The following is a 20675-nucleotide window of genomic DNA, read 5'->3' on the forward strand; positions in this document are numbered from 1 at the left end:
CATGTAATTGGGCCCAACTGCACCTGCTGGTTACTCAAACCCATCCGGAAAACTCTTAAAGTCAAAGGCACAACCTGTGCTCTGCCGCAACTATCCTTGTAATTAGAAAGTTTTTCCTAATGTTCAGCCTACTTTCCCTTGTGGCATTAGCGTGAGTTCCCTAAGCCCTAAAGTAACCTACTGCATTAGGTTACTCTAGCCAAGACATGGTAATGAGTCATTGAGCAGAATAGGACATAGTTTGCTAACCAGCTGGCTATGATAGAAAGCATGAGTTGTGGGTGTTGCTATGTGACAGCTTAGGATCATCAAGAAATCCAGGAGCATTCTTAAGTTATAAACTGAATCAGTGAGTCAAGGTCATGCACTCAGGAAGTTATCTCCTGGTGGCAAACTCTCTAAAGCGCTTCTCTCTGTCCACCAGCATCACCTCTGCCTTGCTTGAGTCCAGCTTCAACCAGCGGTTCTTCATCCTTGGACTGATTGCACCCAAGCAGTGAGCCATCTTGCTACTAGAGGCATGTCTGTATGTGGTGAAGGATAAGGAGGGCTGCATGTCATCCTGCATATCGCTGACATGTAAGTCCATTTGACCAGTTCACCTAGTTGGCTGCATGGGGATGAAGAACAGGACTGCAGAAAATTGTGTGGGATTCCACATGTGAGGCTCTAGTAATAGAGGTGCGTCTTGCTATCACTGCTTCCTGGTGGGACCCAAACAATTTTAGTGCATTTACCCTGAAATTCTACCAGCTCTCTCTCAGGCAAGAAAGTTGTATTCCACAATCAATATAGGTGGAAAAGAGATCCAGAAATGTGAGGGTGCATGCCTGCTCTCTATCCACTGACAGCAGGAAATCTCCATCAGTGCCACTGTGGTGGTTTCAGTTTTGTGTCCTGGCCTAAGTTCAGATCGTCCAGGTTCTAGAAAGTTGGCTTCTGTTCACTGAGTTCAGTAGCTGGCCTTTGGCTGTCTTTTCTCTGAGCTTGCTCAGGAATGGGAAGTTTGATTCTGGGCAGTATTTGGCTAGAAGGACTGATCTATCCAGGGCAGGTTTCTTTCCGGTTGGTCTGACTACTGCATATGCGAAGGAAGAAAGAAGATTTCTACACTTCTGTTAATGAGGAATGGACTATTTTGGTCAGCAGTGGCACCGGTTGCTTGTGAACTTGCTACGTGAGCCAGGAGACCTGAGTCGGGTTGCTAAACTTTGGGCTAGGCTTCATTTAGGATGTCCAAATATTCTTAAGAAGGGAATGCACTGGCCTCTGGCAATGCAGGCAGGCTGTGTGTAAAGCATTACAGACAGAACAGATTTGTGCTGTGTGTGAAGGCTTTCAGAGACTGCATGCCTTCAGAAAGAATAGCTTTTTGTAGTATGTGGTGCTCAGCTCCAATGCAGGCTGTTGATGACACACGGGGCTGGTGAAGTGTGTCCTACCATATAGATAGCTCCTTGAGGCAAGCTTTAGTGACTTCAGTGACGTCTGATAAGAAAGGTCTGTTCTCCTATAATACAGCCTCACCATAGAAGGCATTTGTTATGTCTGTATCAGCCCTTATTTCTGTGGATGCTAGAATTTCTGTTCCTCTCTCCCTATCAGACTCAGAGTGTTAGAAAACATGTTGGATGATGGGGAAGGGCCTATTTAGTGACCAATGTGTAGATGGTTAGACTTAGTATATCATAATGATGATTCACCAGGGCCTCAATTCCTCATCTTGTGGGTGGAGTCCCCAATAATTTAGCAGGTGTTGGAGTCTCTATGGTCAGATTAGGTTCCATGAGCCTTTCTTATTGCCTGGAACAGGATGGTCTCTGGCCATGGCCTTAGTGAGATGATGGTCTGTTCAAGACAGTGCTATAAGTCGGGTCCAGGGTGTGACTGGCAGCCTGAGTTAAACCAGAGATGCTAGTGAAACTCCCAGAGGAAAAGAAGTGGTGGCATGAATTTGTTGGTCTTTGCAACCACATCCTTGTCAAAATGCCTGTGGGTATCTCCTGAAATGTCAAGTGTGTGGGTGTTTTACCACCACTGACCCTGTGTCAATGCACCCCTTTATCAGTCAGTCCCTTAGTCTGTGCTGGTTTGTAAAGGAGCACACAATCAGTCAGTCCTGCCTCTGCTTCCTGCTGTTTGATATGGAAATTTGAATGAGGATGTCTTAGATTTGAGGCTCCTCTCCTGGCATTGTTTTCAGGAAGGAAGAACACAGTGGTACCTACCGCCTTGTCCTGTCAAAGTCTGTGGGGAGCATTGTGATTTGTGGGGATGAGATGACCTGGCATAGGGCTCATGTCATTTCTCACTAGGCACACCATTACCTATATGATTTTGTGTGTTGTTTGCTGATGGCTGATCATACAGTGGTAAAGACTGAGTTTAGTTTCTGTCACTTTCTGCTGCCTTCTGGCCTGTACCAAGGCCGTGGTCCTGCACAGTGTACAAGTGTTAGATGGCCATAATCTGGCTTCTATATCTGCTTTTCACTTGGCTCAGACAGTTCCTCCCAGTCTGGACTGTGCTGGGTAAAGTGATTGATTGTGCCCTAGGATGATCTGAGTGGAGGGAATGTGTCTAAGTCACCAGTGCCATGTCATGGCGCTGGATACCTTTCAGAGCTGTATCCTGGTGGACTCCTGGGAAGAGGCAGGACTGGAGTAGTGTTGGGTATGCTGGATACCAGGCTGCTTAGCAGAGCAAATGGTGCAGAACAATGAGTAAAAGATTGCCTGTTGATGGCCTTGGTCATCCAGCTCTTTGAAAGAAGCTGCCTTTGTTGTTGAATTGTTCCTATTGCCCTTTCCTGCCAGGGGAGGGCGGATAGCACTCGATATTCAGCAGTGCCTGAGTTATGGCTCTGTTGTGGCAGCCTGCTCAGCTGGTGGGAATGAATTTTAGAGCAGCAGGACTGGACTCATTCTCTGTGAAGGACACAGGGTTGTGTGGAAGCTCTGCTCCTAGTGACACAGCTTCATTTGCACGTGTCTGGCACTGTGCCTCCACCACCCCCTCTGCCACCACTATATGCTAGCACTGCATCCCTCCACTGGCTTTGGGGGGTCCACTTACTCCTCTTCATGGTATCCCTGTGCCACTTATATTGCATACTGAAGGGGACAGTCACACCCCCCACTACCTTTCTCTCAGGTTGCCTTATGCCCAGAAGCCCCTTTCTCCTCTCAGTAATATATGCATATGTTCCTAGCCTCTTTCATTAAAACCCTTGCTCTGTTTTTTACAGAAGCCCAGCTCTGCTGTGTGTGTAATGTGGTAATCACCAGATTCAATATCCAGGTATATATCAGGCATGTGCCAACATTGGGCAAGCAGGTTGAGTGGCCAGTTCTCGTCTTCTGTCTCCTTACCTCACAGGGTTTTAGTTATCTAGTCATTCCTTTTGCTCACCCAGACCAAATTCTGCCTTCATTCACACCAGTACAATCTGACTGAGGTGAGCTGGGTTGTACAGGAGTACCTCAAGGTAGTTTCCATCTCTGCCCTGTCCAACCATCTCTCTCCCTTCTCTGTGTATATCTGACCATGCCCTTGACTCACAGCTTGTGCCTCTATTTCAGGGCCACATAAGGATGTGTCACCTTCCAGCGCAGCCCTCATCTTGCAGGCATCGGAAAAGCTTCTCCTCCCTCCTGCCCCACCCCTTCTGGCTTCAAACCTGACGACGCCTTGCCCTTCCCCAGCAGGATGGCCCAGGCTGGGGGGGTCATACGCTTCCGCCCTGATGGAGACTGTGCCATGTCATCCCCACAGGTGGAGCGCAGGCCCTGGCTGCCTGCTGCCAAGAACTTCATTGAATACGGTACCTACAGCCCCCCACACTGTCTCACCCCCAATCTCAATGCAGGCAGGATCCACTTACTGCGCAAGGGTCTGAATCCCGATGCCCGGCGCTCCCAGCTGGGCATGTATAGCAGCACTGGCTCCTTGGTCCGTAAGGCATTGGAGACAGGCCCCTTTGGCAACAGCAACTGCTCAAGCACCGGGCGAGTGACAGCTCCTTGCACCCCACTGCGAAGCAGGCCAAGCCCCTCACTGTCATCACCTGGCAGTCGCACCCCTCTGGTGGCATCTGCCCCTGAAGGACAGAGCTCTGTGGTGACGTTCCGGTTCATTGAGAAAGCCAGTGTGAAAACCCTGAATGGCCTCCCACCAGCTGAGCCCCGGAGGGAGAATGAGCAGAGTGCCCATGGCCTGAGCCGGAGCTTGGAGTTTGGGGAGGCCATCCGCTGTAGCTCCAGCAGAGAGGAGAACTCCTGCCTAGCAGCACAAATCCAGGTCTCCCGACAGAGCAAAGCCATGTCACCTCAGAGGGGCACCAAACAGACCATGAACGAGGACCTCCAACTGACAGCCGACCTGCCTGGGTCTAACCCTGGGAGCGGGACTCCTGGTGGGACATACACCCCTCTGAGCCACAGCAGTAAGTTTCATGAGCACCTCAGTCGGAAGCTGAAACTAGAGGCCTCTGCATCAGACCCTTTCCTGGCTGGGAGCAGGCCTCCCGGGGACAAGCGCTCCTCTAGCGGTTCTGGCAATGGAAGGGATTCCCACTCCCTGAATTCCAACTGCATCTTCAGTTCTCTCACCAATGGGCTTGGGACACCATCAGAGGACCTCTCAGCACTGCTCGGGAGTCCTCTGAACATGGAGCCGTGCTACCAGGTACTGCACAGAGTTACTCTAAGGGAAAGCTGGTCCCTCTGCCTCTAGAGGCCACCTCTCTGCTTTGTAGCTCTTCACACTTCACAGAGATCTCACCACTAATGCTTTCTCCCTTTCCTGCAGGGGGGCTCGTGGGCATATTCCCGGGAGACCTCAGCCCATGCCCAACGCATTGCAAAGGCCAAGTGGGAATTCTTCTATGGCTCTCTAGATTCTCCAGGTACAGGTAAATGGTCCCCTGTGGTGAGCAGTGGGGCTGGGGAGGGGAGTTCTCCTTCCTCTAGGGCTGTCATTAACTTGGAACCAGATCCAGGTCTGAATGCTAGGGCTGGCCTTTTTGCTGTCACAGTCCACCCCAAGCCCCCAGCTGTCCCTCCAAACTTTGGGGCACGGGCTCTGAAAGCTGGATGGAAACCACATTGTTCAAGCTGATATAATAAAACCCAGGCTCAAAATAACTAGTCCTTCACCTAAGACCCACACCTCTGCTACCATTAATCTGTTCACACAAACTTCTCTGTGCTTATGAATGAGATTTTACTGTGACTCTGTACCCACTGACTGGGGGCTGGGCTTCGCTCTTGGCTTCCTTTTAGGAGGGCTCCAGGTGCTCTGGGGGCTGCTGGCTGAGGGGGACCCGGTTCATAGAGCTTTAGATGCACCTAACTGCCCTAAATGCTCACAGCTGCAATGGCTGCAAAACTGGAAATGTCTCCCTTTGAATACTGCCTATTGCCTCCTTTCTGCCTCCCATTTCTCACTCCCCTCTTCTCTGGGCCTGTGCAGGGCTGCTCATATGTAACGTTGGGAAGTAGTGGGCCTCTCCGCCTCTCAGATGCCATTGCCTCATGTAAAACAGAGGTTGAGTTTCTCTGAGGAATGGGTCATGGCCTGTGCATGTAAATGCTTTGGCTCTCTCTGTTCCAGGCAATTCCCCTCAGAGACCTGAATCACCTTCCCGCAAAGAGCCCCTTCAGAAACCCAGCCACCTGCTGCTACCAGAACCTAAGAAGTCCATGGCTGAGCACAGCTTTTGTCACGTAGAGGTGGAAATAGAGATGGCTCCTTCAGGCAACAAGAACCCAGGCTCCTGTGAAACTGGAATTATAAGAAGAACAGTGAAGTATTCAGAGACAGACCTGGACTCGGTGCCTCTGAGGTGCTATCGTGAGACCAACATTGATGATATTCTGGCCGAGAAGGATGAGGTGGATTCGGCCATTGAGAGTCAGAAGGACAGCGAGAGCAACCCGAGTTTCACTGGCACCTTGGGGAGAAGGAACAGTGCACCTGAAGACCCCTTTCCCCAGGGCACCATGGAGCACAATGGGAAGCATATGAGGAATGGCAAACGTGGAGAAGAGATGGATGAGGATGATGAGGTGTTTGAAGCAACAAGGCAAGAGAACGGAGACAGGTGAATTTGCTAGGGAAGGAGCAAGGTAGTGTCTGGTAGGGGAAAAATGCTCCTTATACTTCCTCACTCATTTCTACCACAGAATGGTTTTTTGCTGGGTGAGTTCACATGCCAGAAATGTGTGGCCTATTAGTATCATCTGGTAGGGTACAATGGGATTGTGAGCCTCTCCAAACTAGGTAGGACTGCATGGTGAACCCTCAGATAGTAAATTGCTGAAAAACTGCAGGGTCTTGCATCAACCTCCACTTCCATAGGGGGCACGATGCCGCTGGAGTTGCTGTAGCTGTATTTAGAATAAGACCTAAAACAAAGATCATGTGGCTGAACTGGAATCCTAAGGCTCTCCTGGCAAGTAAGGGTGTTAACTCGAGTGTCCAGTCTAACTACCAACCGAGACAGCTATATTCTTCCTCCAGAGTTTCCTCCTGAGCTTTCAGAAGAAATGGTTAAAGGGTTTATTACTCCCCATCCTAAGCTGTCATGTAGTGTTCTTGTGTATTGTAAAGAAGCTGCTGTGCTTCACCCCAGAGCTGTCTGCATTTCAGCAGCAAGTGAAGAATTTTTTGGCCTTGGTATAAGGAATTTACTAAGCTTGTGAAACACTAGTGAAATGCCAGGAGCCCTGTGTATGTGTTCTGTTTTGTAGTAGCATTAGCCTGTGTCCATTTCCCACCTTCCCAAACTCTGTGTTGGCAGTGTGATAGTGTATTGGAGGATGGAGAGGGGAGGGTTAGGATAGAGGGAAGGGAGGTAGGAATGATGGAGAGGAAGCATATTGGGCTGAGTGCGGGGGAAGAGTAGAAAGGCAAAGCACAAGGTGGCTGGGGCTGAGGCCTGATCCAGAACCCACTGAAGTCTTTGAGGTTCCTCACATCGATCCAAAGGAGGTTTGGATTAGGGCATACGTTCACCCCCTGGTTTGTAGATGGAGTTGATCCTATGGCTCTCTTAGCTACAGGGGAGTGGAGCGTATAGTACAGTGGTTCTCAACCGGGGCACCACAAGACCCTTTCAAAGGTGCTGAGGTCTGTGTGGAACGGTCCCTTTCCAGCAGGAGCATGCTGGGCAGTTTGGGAAGTGGCTACAGCAGGTTTCCCTCCTGCTACAGCCCTCCCTAGTCCTCCCTTCCTAGTCCATTCAAAATGCTCCCTCCTGGAAACAGGGTCACAGGAGACCATTCCAGCTGACCTTCGCGGGGCACAGGCAGCAGCGCTGGGTGCTGACCAGGGGGAGGGCACTGGAATGGAGGCAGAGGGTGCCAAAGCACTGGTAGGGGTCTGTGTTCAGCAGAGGATCACTGAGGGATGTTAGCTGCTGTTAGCTCTGGCCCCACAGATGCTGCTAGGCCAGAGTCAGGATTCCCTTCCAAGCCTGGCTTCCCCCTTCCCCCCACCACTGCAACACCAGATGCTATATTAACCCTTTCACAGCTGCAACCAAATTAACGCTTTTACAGCCATTCTCTACAGGCAGCTTGTGTGCCCAAGAAACAGAAATGAGTAGCTACCATGCTGGAACAGTGATTCTCCACTGGGGTGCTGCCAAACTCAGAAAAGTTCTGGAGGGAGCCTCGAGTCTGAAAAGGTTGAGAACGACTGCCACAGAGAATATCAAAGCACCATCTCAGGGCAGGAAAAACTATGCCGTGGAGTGTACTTGGCAGAGCACAGTGCTGCTGTTCTGACACACAGAGGGCCAAACTGAGCAGCTCTCCTCACGGGGCTGGTATGGAACTGTAGGTCTGGCTGATCTCTCTTATTCCCTCTGAAAGAAACATTCCCTCTGACACAGCTTTAAACAGGGCTCTCCCTGTATTCTGTATACCCAAACGCAATTGTTGGGAGTCTTATGCCCCTTCCCTGCCACAAGCATATGCTAGGAGAGGAGGCCCCCAAATCAGAGAGCAGCTCAGGCCCTCGTTCTGGTAAGGAGTTAAAGAAATTCTGCTACTAGGAAGGCATACAGCACCCACAGTGCAGATGCAGTTAAGTCAGCGTAAAAATCTGTACAGTGTTCTGACGCTTCCCATGGGCAGGAAGAGCTTACCTATGGAGTACACGGCACTTTTATACCAGAATAACATCATCTATCCAGGAAGCTTACGGTGTCATAGCTAGCTGACAGGTCTGGTCTACAGGACTCAGTATAGCTAAGAATAGTTCAAATCTATCACTGAGCAGATAAATGACAGTGACTGCAAGGTAAACATACCCAGAGACATAGCCAGACTATAGTGAATAATACATTTGACTTCTCCAGCCCTGCTTGAGTGTCTGCTCCTCAAGACAGGAAATGATTATTACTCATTGCTACTGTATATATTGTTAATGATCTGGAGGAGGAAGTAGACAAAAAATTGGCACAGATTTCAATCAAAAATAGTTGGAATTAGAGAAATGCAAGGAAGTCAAGGTTGAAACTCGATACTAGAAAGATGAGCCAGTGGCTGGTCTAATGTGGTAATAAATAACATGCTTCTCATTAGCCTTGGTCAAAGATCAATGTAAGGTAGAGGTGCTGAATAAAAGAATCAGCCAGCCCCTTGACAAATTTGGGGGGTTAATGTGGAAAAGTACTGCTGTCAGCAGCCTGGAGAAGAACTGAATAAAAGATGAACCAGTTCCTCGGGCATTATCAGAGGAACTGCATACAAAGCGGGAGGCAATACTGTGACTGCATATGGGTTGCATCTGTATTTGACTCCATCTGCAGTACTGTGTGCTGCCCCTATCACCACTTTGCAGGAAGCAGTACAGAGAGATACTGTGGCTGGTTTGGCCACTTGTTAAACCATCCTTGGATACTACTTGCAGCACTTGGAATTTAATTCGGCTTTTGAAGCAGGTGTCATTGGGGTGAGGTCATAGCAACATCCCATGAGGGTCCTGTGAGGGCACAGACAGTGCCCTAGAAGCCAGGCTGTTGTACTTTGTTCTCCTCTCCTATGATCAGTTCCCAGACTAGAGTCCACACTAGGGGTGGGCAATTATTTTGGGTGGAAGGCCACTTACTGTGTTTTGGCATGCCATCAAAGGCCAAATGACAGGTAGCCAGGGGCAGATAAATATTAATTTTCTAAATTTTTTAGGGGCCCCATGGGCCAGATAGAATGCCCTGGCAGGCCACATCTGGCCCACGGGCTGCATTTTGCCCACCCTGGTCCACACCCTCATATTTCCTGAGCCTTCTCCCCCATGAGCTTCAGCCCCCCCTACCCTCACTTGGGGATGAATCCTCTCCATTCCAATCCTTCTGTGTGGGTGATGTCTCCATTCAGCCTCCCTGTGATTTCCTAACCTGAACCAGGTGGTCTCCCAATGAGGGTCAGCCCAGATCCCTGACCTTTCCCCCAGAACCAGGATCCCTCTCTCCAGGCACCCGTGGTGCTGCCCTATATGGTACCTTCTCACAAGCCACTATCCTCTCTTTTTGGTGCAGCCTGCAGTGCTCCAGATGGACTCTGGTGATGAAGTGATAAGGGCATTGTTAGTTTGATTTAGTGGAGGCTTCTTGGATTGTGATGAGAGTGAATTTACATTTCAATGGCCTCTTTCTTGAAAGGGCCCTTCTTTAAAGTGTTCTGACCACAAGACTGCTATACAAAAGATGAGCCCCCTCTTTCTGCAGTCACAATGTATTTGGGGTGGAGATTCAGTCTGGGGCAGATCTTCCAGGACTGGCCCCGTGGGAAAATAGGCAATGGGACTGTGAGCAGGCCCAGCCCAGAGACAGATGCTCATGGGGGCAGCTCTGGGCCTGCAAAAGGGGCAGGGACCCTGAAGGTCAAGGAGGGAAGTGTCTAGTGAGTTTAGGTGACTCTAGGGTGAGATGACAGATGAGCAGGGGTTTTCAGGATTGCAAATTTGGATTTAGGCCCCTCAATTCCACCTAAGTCCTGCTTTAGGTGCCTAAGTCCTTTATTGGATCTAGCCCCAAGTCTGGTAGCTGGAACACTAGCCAACTCATAAGCTTCTTAGGTGGATGAACCACCAGAGAGGAACAAAGGCCCACACTGCATTAATGGGGAAACAAGCCTGGAGTACTGCAGTGACCTGACTAACTGGGAAGGCTTTCCCTTAGAGCAAGGTCTTAGAGGAGGTCAGAAGAGATGCTGTCCTTCCAGCTACCTACCTCAGGGGCCAGTGAACTTAATTCAGTGGGCAATCTGCCATTACTCCTGTCTCCTCAGTGACTAGCAGATCTCTCTCTTCTCTCACCCAGGGTCATGGATCGAGATGCACAGGGTCTGCTTAAGTCACCTGTGCCCTTCCTCCTGGGACACAGCCTCTCCAGAGATGGCATGGACTCATTCAGCAAGCATTTTGAGAGCATCATGGAATCCCACCGGGCCAAGGGGACGTCCTACACCAGCCTCGATTCCATTGACATCCTCTCCTCCCCTGCCCGTACCAATGGCACCTACTTCACCTTTGACCTCCCAACCCTCACCCCACAAATCCAAGACAAGATCCGAGACAGCATCAAGCTGATTAAGGAGAATTTTGCCCCTCTGGCCCACCTGGAGCCAGACTCTGGAACCAGCTCTGCTACAGATGCTCCCTGGACTGAGAGGGAGGAAGAGCAAAGGAGAAAGGCAAAGAATGGCCTGCACAGCCCATGCCACTCAGAGGACAGCTTTGGCATGCCCTTGGCCTCCATCATCAGGTGAGTGACCAAAGGTACCTCCCACCAACAGAGCCCTTGAGAGCAGAATGTGGATGACAGCCCTGCAAGGATGGCAGCCATCACAGGGTGCTGGACTACCTTGGACTCGGTCCAGATCACTGGCAGGTGGGATGCACACAGGCCAGGCCTGGTGCAAGCCTCCAGAAGCCTGAACCAGGTAGATTTGAATAGTAGAATATCGCTGGTGAAAGTGAGCCATCCTCCTCTGAATCTCACTGATTGATGTCGGCTCTTCCTGGGAGGTTAGTACAGGGCCTGCCCCATTGATCAGCTGACCAGCCACCAGCTGCACTGCTCTTGTGTGTAAATGGGTTGCTTGTGATCTCCAGTCTTCCCTCAGACACTGCTATAGGCATCCTTGACATTACTGACTCTGTCAGTGCAGTGGTGTGCACAGGATCAGGGCAACTCCAGCTGAGCAGAGGGAATCCCACCATGGGTAGTAGTTCTGTGGTAGTCCCTTTTGCCCTGGTGCTAACTACCACATAGTCAGCCTTCTGTGGCAGCTGCTATAGTGTGTGTGGTGTGGCGGGGAGCGTGGAGGGTGGACAGGGGAAAACCCAGGCTAACGTACAAAGGCTGCAGCCCTTCCCGACTGCTGACATCCCCTGCTAACAACACACTTCTTTCTGACAAACAGCCACCCACTTCTCAGCCTACAGAATTGCCCAGTCCCATGTCAGTCACTTGGATCTGATCACCAGGCTTCCACCTGGGGTACCCTTCCTTAAGACCCACCCTTACTGAGTCCCTTTGTCTGCCTGGGAGCCCTCCTCCTGGCCAACAGATGCTTCTGGACTATCCTGTCTCCCAGCTGCTGCACCTTCCCTGTGGTGGGCAGCAAACCATCCGGTATCCCAAACAGTCTTGCGGTGTAACTCACTCCCAGCTCTCACCCCCTTCCACCACCCTGCCCACTGACAAGCTCCAACCCACCTGTCAGATGCATCTCACACACTCCATTAAGAAATGCCACACAGCCTCCTTCTCAGTCACTAACTGCTGCCAGTCTGAGCCCTTTAGAAGTGCCCTCGCTGCCCCTTTCCCAGGTCCGCCCTAGAGTCCCTACACAAGCTGCCTCTAGGGCGTTCCACAGTAATCCTTGGCTTGTGTCCAGGGGCAGGCTTATGCCCATGAGAACCGTATGGCTGCAGAGGTACCCATATCATGCAGGGCACCAACCATCCTTCCCTGTCCAGGGCTCTGTCCAACATGAGCAAGAGAGTTGAAACTCCCCAGTTACCTCCCCCGTCCCCAGGCTTCAGCTCTGCTTCCAGCTGCATGTAGCGGGAGGAGCCATTCCACTGACTTCCCCGGGTGGTGTTGGGCTGGCCAGCTGCTCAGCACCTCTCAGAACTGGGCCCAGAACAAACGACTTAGTGTGTAAAATAAACTGAGCCTCAGGATCTGCTGAGGTGTTTATTTCTAGCTTGGTACCTTGTGCTTGTGTGAGGTTTTGAGATGGTGATTTTCAGGTGGCCTGCAAATACAGAGGACTGTACTTAGTAGCCCAGGAGGTCCCTGCCAGTCCTATGTTTCTAATTAATAAGGGGTTAACATTCAAGAGCAAAGGAGAAATGAAAGCCCAAGACCCAACTTGGTTGCCCACAGTGGACCTGTTTCCCCACAAATGAGACAGAAAGGAGATGTGATTGATCTGTTACTCTCAAAAACAGACTGGTGTGACCGTTGCGAGAGATCTCGTGTACATCTGTGTCTACGTTCATGTGTGCATGCATGCATGCGCACACTCTCTCCCCCTCCTGCTCCTTCTGAAAAGATGCTGTTTTCCTCTTGCCAGCAGCAGAGATGGACACAGACTAGTAGCCTGATCTGTCTGCCTGCTGGAGCAGGGGGTGCCCTGGGGCCAGAATTAGTTCATTTATTTATTTGTTTGTTTAGCAAATGGGGTTTCATCCTCCTGTTTCAGCCATTTTAAAGTGATGTCATCACCAGCACGAAGAGCCTGAAGGCCAGCAGATAGCAATGTAAATGGACAGGAGTCATTAGTTCACTGAGGTGCTATGCTAGGCACTTGTTACCTCTTGGCTCTTTGCTGCAGGCACAGTTTTTAACAGACTTTTTGGATCACAGATGTGGATCTCGTGGGTGACATGGTCATAGGTTTCCAGAAGCTGTCCCCCCGATCTCCCCTGCCACTTTGTGGGAAGGTGAGGCCTTTGTCTGAGGAGCTAGCACTGGCCCCGGGGTATTGCCCACACTGAGGCAGGTCTGCTCGGGAGCCGTCCTGGCTGGAGCAATGGCACAGCCTGGCGTGGGGCTCTCGGGGCTGGGCCCGGGGTTCCATGACAGTTGGCGATGGTACGAACAAACGCATGTGCCCCCATCTCGGCAGCCGCGTCTCCTGCCACCCCTGCTCCATGCTCAGAGAAGATGAGGCCAGTAACAGTATGGGGGGTCAGGGAAGAGCTGGTGGCACAGCTCTGGCCCCAGCAGCACCTGGAGAGGAGACACTGCCCCCTGAGACCGGGTAAATTGTCTCTTGGGAGAGGAAGGAAGGGTGGGAACAAAGATGAGCAGGTGAAAGCAGAGGAGATGTGAATGCCGTGGCCTGAGGGAGATGGGAATGAGCAAAGGAATCATCTGGATCTGCCAGAGTTGGAGGGATTCACAACCCTTCCCCCTGACTCTGCTGGGGGTGGAGGGGGTGGGAGCATTTGGGTGGGGAGGGGACAGATGATGATTGATAACCTCCTAGACAAGCCCTGGGAGAGAGTGCTTCAGGCTGCGGTGAAGCCAACCTGCTCCATCTCTACTCTCTCTGTCTGACAGAGGGCAGGTATTTAAATCAAGCTCCCACTTCCCTCTCTAACACTGTCAAGCCTGTCATGAAAACAATGCACAAAATCATAGGAATGTCCATGGGAGGCAGTGCAATATCAGCTTTTTACAGATGAGGAACTAAGGCATGGGGAAGGGACTTGCCTCTGGTTTGCAAGTGAGGAAAAAAGAGGGATCACCGTCACAGCAAGGAATGGAAACCTCTGCTGAGACTCCCTGGCCGCTTCGCGCTGCTCTCTTACAAAGGTCGGTTTGGCTAAGCAAGGGCTATTTGTTTTCTTAATAGCTGTCAAGGGGGCGATGCAGCCTCATGCCAGATCGATTTCTTCTGCTGTATGTGCTGTGCTGCCTTCCCACCCACAGGCACTGCTGCTCAGGGAGCTGGGGGGAAAGCATGCAGCAGGAATCGATTGCCTCCTGTGAAGATTCACCCTCTCCTGCGTTGCAGCAGCTCTGGGTAGGTGTCGGGCAGTGCAATAGTTTGGAAGGGGAGAACCTGCTTCAGCTGCCCTCCATCTCTGATGCTCTGTGTTCCAGCAGACACTGGGTAGCAGGGCTTTGCTCCTGGGCAACTCTTGGCTCTCTGCCGGTATTTGAGTTGCTGCTGCTCTGAGCACTTACTATGTGCAGAGATGTGAGGACAGTGCTTTTTGGCTTGGTAGGTCCTGTTGCCTGACGTGATTTTTCCTGCCTAGCAGAATTGCTCCAAAACAATCAATCTCTGGGGTTCTCTGTTTTCTGTCTCTGGGGTTCCCCTCACCTCTGTTTCCTGACTCCTTTCCAGTCACTTTCTCCCGTGACTTCCTGTGCTTCCCCTGTCTTGTCTTGCCTCTTAGCTCCCTAGGCTCAGAGTGCTGGGGCACTCTCTGGGTGTAGGGTAGCTCTCTGCAGCCTCCTGGGAGTTTGTCCCTCAGCTACTCGGCTCCTGATTTCCAGAGCTTCCCACTTTAGGACTCTTATTTCTGTCTTTTCATGTAGGGATGTCTCTTTTTTTTCTCAGCATTTTAGAAATGTTGGGCTACTGCCTGCAACTCTTTCTCTCATGCATGGAGCTAGTGTTTCTTTGCTCCATCACTGGCTTTCACACTGACTCCCAGCTGTGGGAGCATGTCCCAGGTGGGGAAAGTGCAGATGTTTTTCCTGAAGAGACTGGGCTGAATCCTGTTTCCATTTAGAGCCATCACTCCTGTTGTAGTCCACAGAAACATGAGTGGGGAATGCATGAAGATTGAGTTGCTCTCATTGCTTCCTGGGATCTATTCCTGGGAGCCATAAGAAATGTTTTCTATTTGTCCAGTGCTCACCATTGTACACAAGCATCAGACCTGTGTGTAACAGACAGAGGAGAGCACAGATTGTCTGCTGTGTCTAAGCTGCATTCAGCCCAGTTTGCAAGGGGTGGAAGAGAAGGGGGGATTCTACACCTGCTTTGGCACATGTGGCTTCCGGACCTGGTAAGTTAGAGCAGGTGGAGGTCCCTATCCATACCTTTACTCTCTTCCCAGGAACGCTCTTGGCATCAGATTGGCAATGAGCACTTAAACAGGACCTTTGTCTTGCAGTTAAGTTGGCTATCTTGGTGCCCTCAAAGCAGCCAAAAGCAATGAGGGGAAGCAGTTTCTTGCCTATGATTCTTATTTACCCAGTGCTCAGCTAACAGTACATGAGTACTACCAACCACTTGCCAAGAATCAGAAGGCTCTACCAGAACAGTTATCCTATTTCCTACCAAGAAGGGCACAATAATGCCACACAAGGTAAATGTATGGAGCAGCATGATCATTCATGTGAAGTCATCTCACAGTTACAGGTAGGTATACATCCTTGCAGTAAGGGCAAAAGTTGCTTGGAAAGCAGACAGCCAGAGCAAGGTGAACTGGATTGGCAATAAGAGCTGTTGGAGTGGGGAAATGGACCACAATGGAGGTGGCAGAGAAACAATTTTTTCCAAAAGGACTAGTGACCAGAGGGGCAGAGAAAGCCACATATGGGCATGCTCATGCTACTTGCAGCTCTGCATTGTGCTAATAACTGTAAACAAAGCTTGTGTTTCAACCTACAAAGGTCAGGAAAGATGTTCTCCTGCGCTACACAGTTGGCTGTCTGTATTCTGTGTTTTTTCCCTATCTTCCTCTGAAGCATCCAGGATTGGCTACAGTCAGGGAAAACATGGGGACAAGAACCAGGAGTACTTTTTCCTAGGGGCTTGCATGGTGCCTCTTGCTTTCATTCTCACAGTAAAACAACTGGCAGATCTGAGATCACAGGGAATTTTCCACAGGCCAGACTGAGGGTTTTCACTTTTCTCTACAGTGTAGATCAGAGTTCTCTTGGGCATATTTTACTTAACCTGCCACCACAGGGTCTTTGGCCATTGGTGGTACCCAAAAATATAATCTCTTGAGACCTTGAGTGCTTCAATCCAATTTCCATGTTAAATCTTGTAACTTGGTGAAATGTAGCAGTCTGTTATACAAGCCAAAATGGTCTCATTTGGCTTTAAAATCTATGAAACATCTGATAACATTTCCTTATCCTTTGGAAACTGCCTGGGTTTCCCAGGGTCTGGCAAGCCAGTGCTGGTTGAATCAGCTGCCATCACAGAGTTGGGGATGCCAAATTTCATCCTTCCAAGCATGTTCCAGGTACATTAGGCTTGCTTAGTGACAAGAACCAAGATCCTCAAAGCTTTTTGGGCACCATCTCCCCTTGATCTCAGTGGAAGTTGATACTTCAGTACCATTGGCCATCAAGTGTCTGTGCCTCCCATTTCCTAGCAGAGACACCTGGGTTAATGCACATGCTATTTTTTCACATCATCTCCTTGTTCTCATCACCTTGGTGTAGATGGTTCTTACTTCCCAAGGCAGTGCTGGCTCAGCGCCCCTACTGCTTCCTGCTTCCATCTCCACTGTAGTGCCTTTATGCAGTTTGCCTGGCATTAGGGTGACCAAATCCTCCTACCGGATTGTAAGTCACCCCATCCAGAAGGTAAGGCTAATGGAAACACAGGTAAATGATCTTTCACCGTAGTCTTGCTCAATACCCTTCCTCCATGGAGTCTGACCTCTCCAGTATTCTTTAGCCCCTCTGTGTAGCTCAGTTTCTAGTTTCTTTGACTCCAAACAATCCCCCAGTCCCTTATCAAGATGACTGCACAACTTGAGGGAGAACGTGGGACACCTGCACCCCATGCTGGTCCTGGGACCCCATCTAATTGGATCATCTAACCTGAAATGATCAAACTATTCTGCCCTGTTTCCCAGATCCTCCTACTAAGCAACTTCCTTCTAGTTTCCCCCATATACAGTAGCATCACCTCCCTTTAAAGGGGTCGTCATGCTTTTACACTCAGATTCAGTAGGAATGTTTTACCAAAGTGGCACATGCCCTGGGTCCAAAGTAGTCCGTCCTGTTAAGTTTGCACAGTCAGACTCCTTTGGCTCCATCTCTCGCCTGAGCTTTGTAAGCAGCACTATGGGTAAAACAGCTGTTCTGGTGGGTCATAAGTGGAGAAGTGCATGGGAAAAATGAAAAAATAGTTGATGTGATGGAGACCTGATGTCTTGCTGCCCTTGATCAGGATTGAGGCTTGGAACTCACAACAGGAAAGGACTGGGAGCCACTGAGGGAACTGGGGCACAGGAGTGATAAGGCATCCCATACCACTGAGGAGGTAAGCTGCTGCATTGCATGTGAGCTAGATTTTCCGGGGTTTGTCAGCTACCAAGCCCAATACAGTTAGCTACAGGGATCCAGCCTGGAGATGGCAATTGTATGGGTTACCATGGCCAGGCTTCCTCTGGGAAGAAAAAGTCAGATTTTCCAGCAACCTGGAGCAGGAGAAAGGCTTTTCTCATTACTGATGTGACTGAGAGGGCCCCAATTCTTTCCGACTATTTTCTCAAATGAGAGCAGGTGTCACCACAGATAAGAGGGAATCATAGAAATCATAGAAAGTTAGGGTTGGAAGGGGCCTCAGGAGGTCATGTAGTCCAACCCCGTGCTCAAAGCAGGAGAATGGATGAGCTTGTTCTTCAAGGTATTTCTTCTCCGGTCTAACTCAAATTGAGTTTGAGCCAGTTGCTCTTTATCCAGATGATTTCCATCATTATACATTATAATGTCTTCTCACTGTCCTTGGTTGTATCTGTGAAGGTGTACAGCTATGTAATGTCAGTGTAGTGTTGCCAGCAGGGCCTGGGGCAATGGCAAATCTCTACTTTGTTAAATGCTCTCATGATTTGGGGACAACATAAATCCCATGCAGGACTTCCTCGGAAATGCTCTAGAGGAAGAGAAATAGTTGCCCATTATTATCCACTGGGTCCTGGATTGGGGAGGAATGCTTGGAGGCAGGCTCAGAGCAATATCATCTAAGCCATCTGTGTCAAGTTAGTGGTTCTGCAGTGTACTGGACTCAGCTGTGTCAAAAGCTCCATGTATTGAAGGCTAGGAGCATTGTGATGGAGACTTCATCCGCTTCTCTTAAGAGGTCATTGTCTGCACAGTGATCTGAAGCCAAATTGCAAGGCACTCAGGATGCTGGTCAATACCGCATATTGGAGCATGGTTGCCATCATTTTCTTAGTAAGTTTTGCCTAGCAAGGGGTGGCTGTAGTAGGAATGACCACTGGAATATTCCTCCAGACCAAGCATTGGCTTTCTAAGGTGGATAAATGCATTCTTCAGAGTGGTTGCCAGGGCTCCTGCTAGAGGTGGTGCTGATAATTTATTTTAGCAGTGGACTTCGCTATTTTCACTTGCTTTTAACAGTCGAGATGGGCCAAATTAGACAGATCCACTTGGAGATAGTGGCTTACATATTCCAGAGGCCTTTAAATGCTTCTTCATGTGTGAGATGAAGATGGAGCTGAAGATCCCAAATGCTCCAGATTGATGTTTGCTGCCTCAATGAGTTTCTTGCTTACCCAAAGTAGGCTGTGAACTTCTTAGAAGTGAGCGGTGCCTGGGTATATATGGTACCTGGTTTGTGAGGAATAGCTGTGAGGCCTGTGATTTTGCAGCTTCATTGGTGGGGAACTAGCAGATTCCCCTTACTTCCACTATTCCAGCTGTGAGTTCTGTGAAATGTCTCTCTGCTTTTGGTAGGAGGATTTATACATGTAATATGTTTTATACCAATTATATCTGGTTGTCTGCATATCTAGTTCATTAACATAAACAACTGGCTCAGAGATTTTCAAAGCTTGGACCATGGTTTCAACAACGGCCATGAAAAGCTGCAGTTAATCTGTATCTTGACCTTGCCTTTAGGAGATTTGTCTGATTAGTGCAAACTGAAACCAAACTGATTTTGTGGTTACATTCAAGTTTCCAAGTCTTTCCCCGGGTCCTTGTGCAATAACCCCCTTTGGACTTCTCTCTGTTTCAGTCTAAGGGGTCTCTTGAGAGCAGAGATGGATCTGAATCAAAATCTTTCATCCACACTGCCTGCAGCTCTGGGAAAGTCTGCTTTTCAATTTGGGCCCAAACTAATTAATGTTAATTGCTTGGGTTTTTTACCCCCTCCCAATCTGCAGAGCAGACTAGCAGTCCAATTCTCCCTCTTCCCCAGTAGGTGGCATTAAGTATTTCTAAATGTGCTGCTATACAACCACCCTCAGAAATTATAGAGTGAGGCGCATGGGCCAGGTCAGAGCCTGCTTGTTTTCTGTTAAAGATGTCACACCCAGATCAGGTGTTGGGATCTTTTTGCCCTTCCTAAGCGAGGACACAGTTACAGGGCCCCCTCTCCTGTTTTGGGTAGGGAATCAGATCTGGGAAGAGAATCCTTCTTCTGTCTGTGTTGTATAATGAACCCCAAAGCAGTTTAGAGGCTGCCCCATCACTGCGTTGGCACACAGCACAGTTCCTTCCTCAAGCTGGACTGTGCATGGGTGTGATGCAGGCTGGCAGCCTCTGTGGGCTAGGGGGGGGTGAGACAAGGTGATCCTTTCCTTTTTGGGGCTGTAGGAATGAGTAGGAGATAGGATGTTCCCTTTTCTTCCACATAGGGAATAGAATACAGGGTGTCCCTCTCCCCCCTGCTGCTGTAGCAAGGGATAGGGTACAAGTTTTCTCTCCAGGGTGAGGGGGAAGGTCCAGGGTGCCTTCTCCCACCATTTGGCTAGGTAGTTGTTTTGTGAGAAGGACTCTTGAGTGGAAGGATTGCTTCTCGGCCTCTTGTGGGCTAAGATCAAGTGTTGTTGCTGCACTGGTCTGTTCCCTGAGCTGAGATCACTTTGAATGGCATTGTATAATAGAGGGTACAGACCAGCCCAATGCACTACAGACAGGACGCCTTCCAAGAGTCTATTATAGTCTTCCAATGAGAGAATCTCAGCTCCACACCTATTTTAAGGAAATGGGGGGTTTATCCCCAGCTTTTTCCTTTGGCTTTTGCGCTAAGAGCAAGGGAGACTCAGGGGCATCCAGACCCCAAGATCTCTGGGCTTGGGCCTGCATGTAGGATGCTTGCCATGGATTTGGGAGCATCTGAAGCCCCAGGCTGAGGAGTCTGGGATGGAGGATACTTGCCAGCAGTAGTGCCACATGGACTTGAATGATTGAGTTCTGCTCAGTTGATAGGATTTGAAACTGATTTGGCTAATTCGAGCTGGAACACAAAATTTAAAAAAAAAAAAAGCTGAAGCCATTCAGTATGGGCAGACGTGTGTGAGCGAGGGAAAGGATGGAGCTGCAGCTGCCATGGCAACGGAAGGTGGATCGGGCAAGGCAGCAGTGGCCAGAATTTGCAATTAATGATCGAAATCCCAGGGCTTTGCAGAGCTGCCGGGTATGACAAGCAGTCTGGGAGCACGGGTTGGCTGAGTAAAGCTAATGCCATACATATCCTGGCTGGGGCTTGTGGCGCTTCCCAGACATGGGGGTTGGAGAATCCAGGGTATCAGCCCCAAGTAAATATAATGGCATGCCATATTAGTGCCTCAGTCTAGTCCCCAGCCCTGCAGTGCTGTGCTGAGTTTCACAGAGGATCTGGTCCCTTGGTCACAGGTTCTGATCAGTTATCATCACCCTGGATCCCTGCCTCCACGTGGGGATCAGTCCCATGTCAGAG

The 20675-nt window shown here is 49.8% G+C and overlaps 1 protein-coding gene across 5 annotated transcripts in view; it reads left to right on the top strand.

The window, feature by feature from the left end:
• The first annotated feature begins 444 nt into the window (after nucleotides 1-444).
• PSD (pleckstrin and Sec7 domain containing) overlaps nucleotides 445-20675 on the top strand; it is a 72380-nt gene continuing 52149 nt past the window's right edge. For 3 of the 5 annotated variants that reach the window (XM_019555999.1, XM_019556001.1, XM_019556002.1), the window contains exons 1-5: nucleotides 446-579; nucleotides 3582-4686; nucleotides 4810-4912; nucleotides 5614-6103; nucleotides 10328-10771. In XM_019555999.1, the coding sequence (XP_019411544.1) occupies nucleotides 3709-4686; nucleotides 4810-4912; nucleotides 5614-6103; nucleotides 10328-10771 (2015 nt within the window). In that variant the 5' untranslated portion in view covers nucleotides 446-579; nucleotides 3582-3708. Of the gene's footprint in view, nucleotides 580-3581; nucleotides 4687-4809; nucleotides 4913-5613; nucleotides 6104-10327; nucleotides 10772-20675 lie in introns of all 5 variants that reach the window. The other 2 variants (XM_019555998.1, XM_019556000.1) reach the window with 2 other exon arrangements.

Source organism: Crocodylus porosus, unplaced genomic scaffold, assembly GCF_001723895.1.
Source record: "Crocodylus porosus isolate Cpor-Errol unplaced genomic scaffold, CroPor_comp1, whole genome shotgun sequence".
NCBI lineage: Eukaryota > Metazoa > Chordata > Crocodylia > Crocodylidae > Crocodylus > Crocodylus porosus.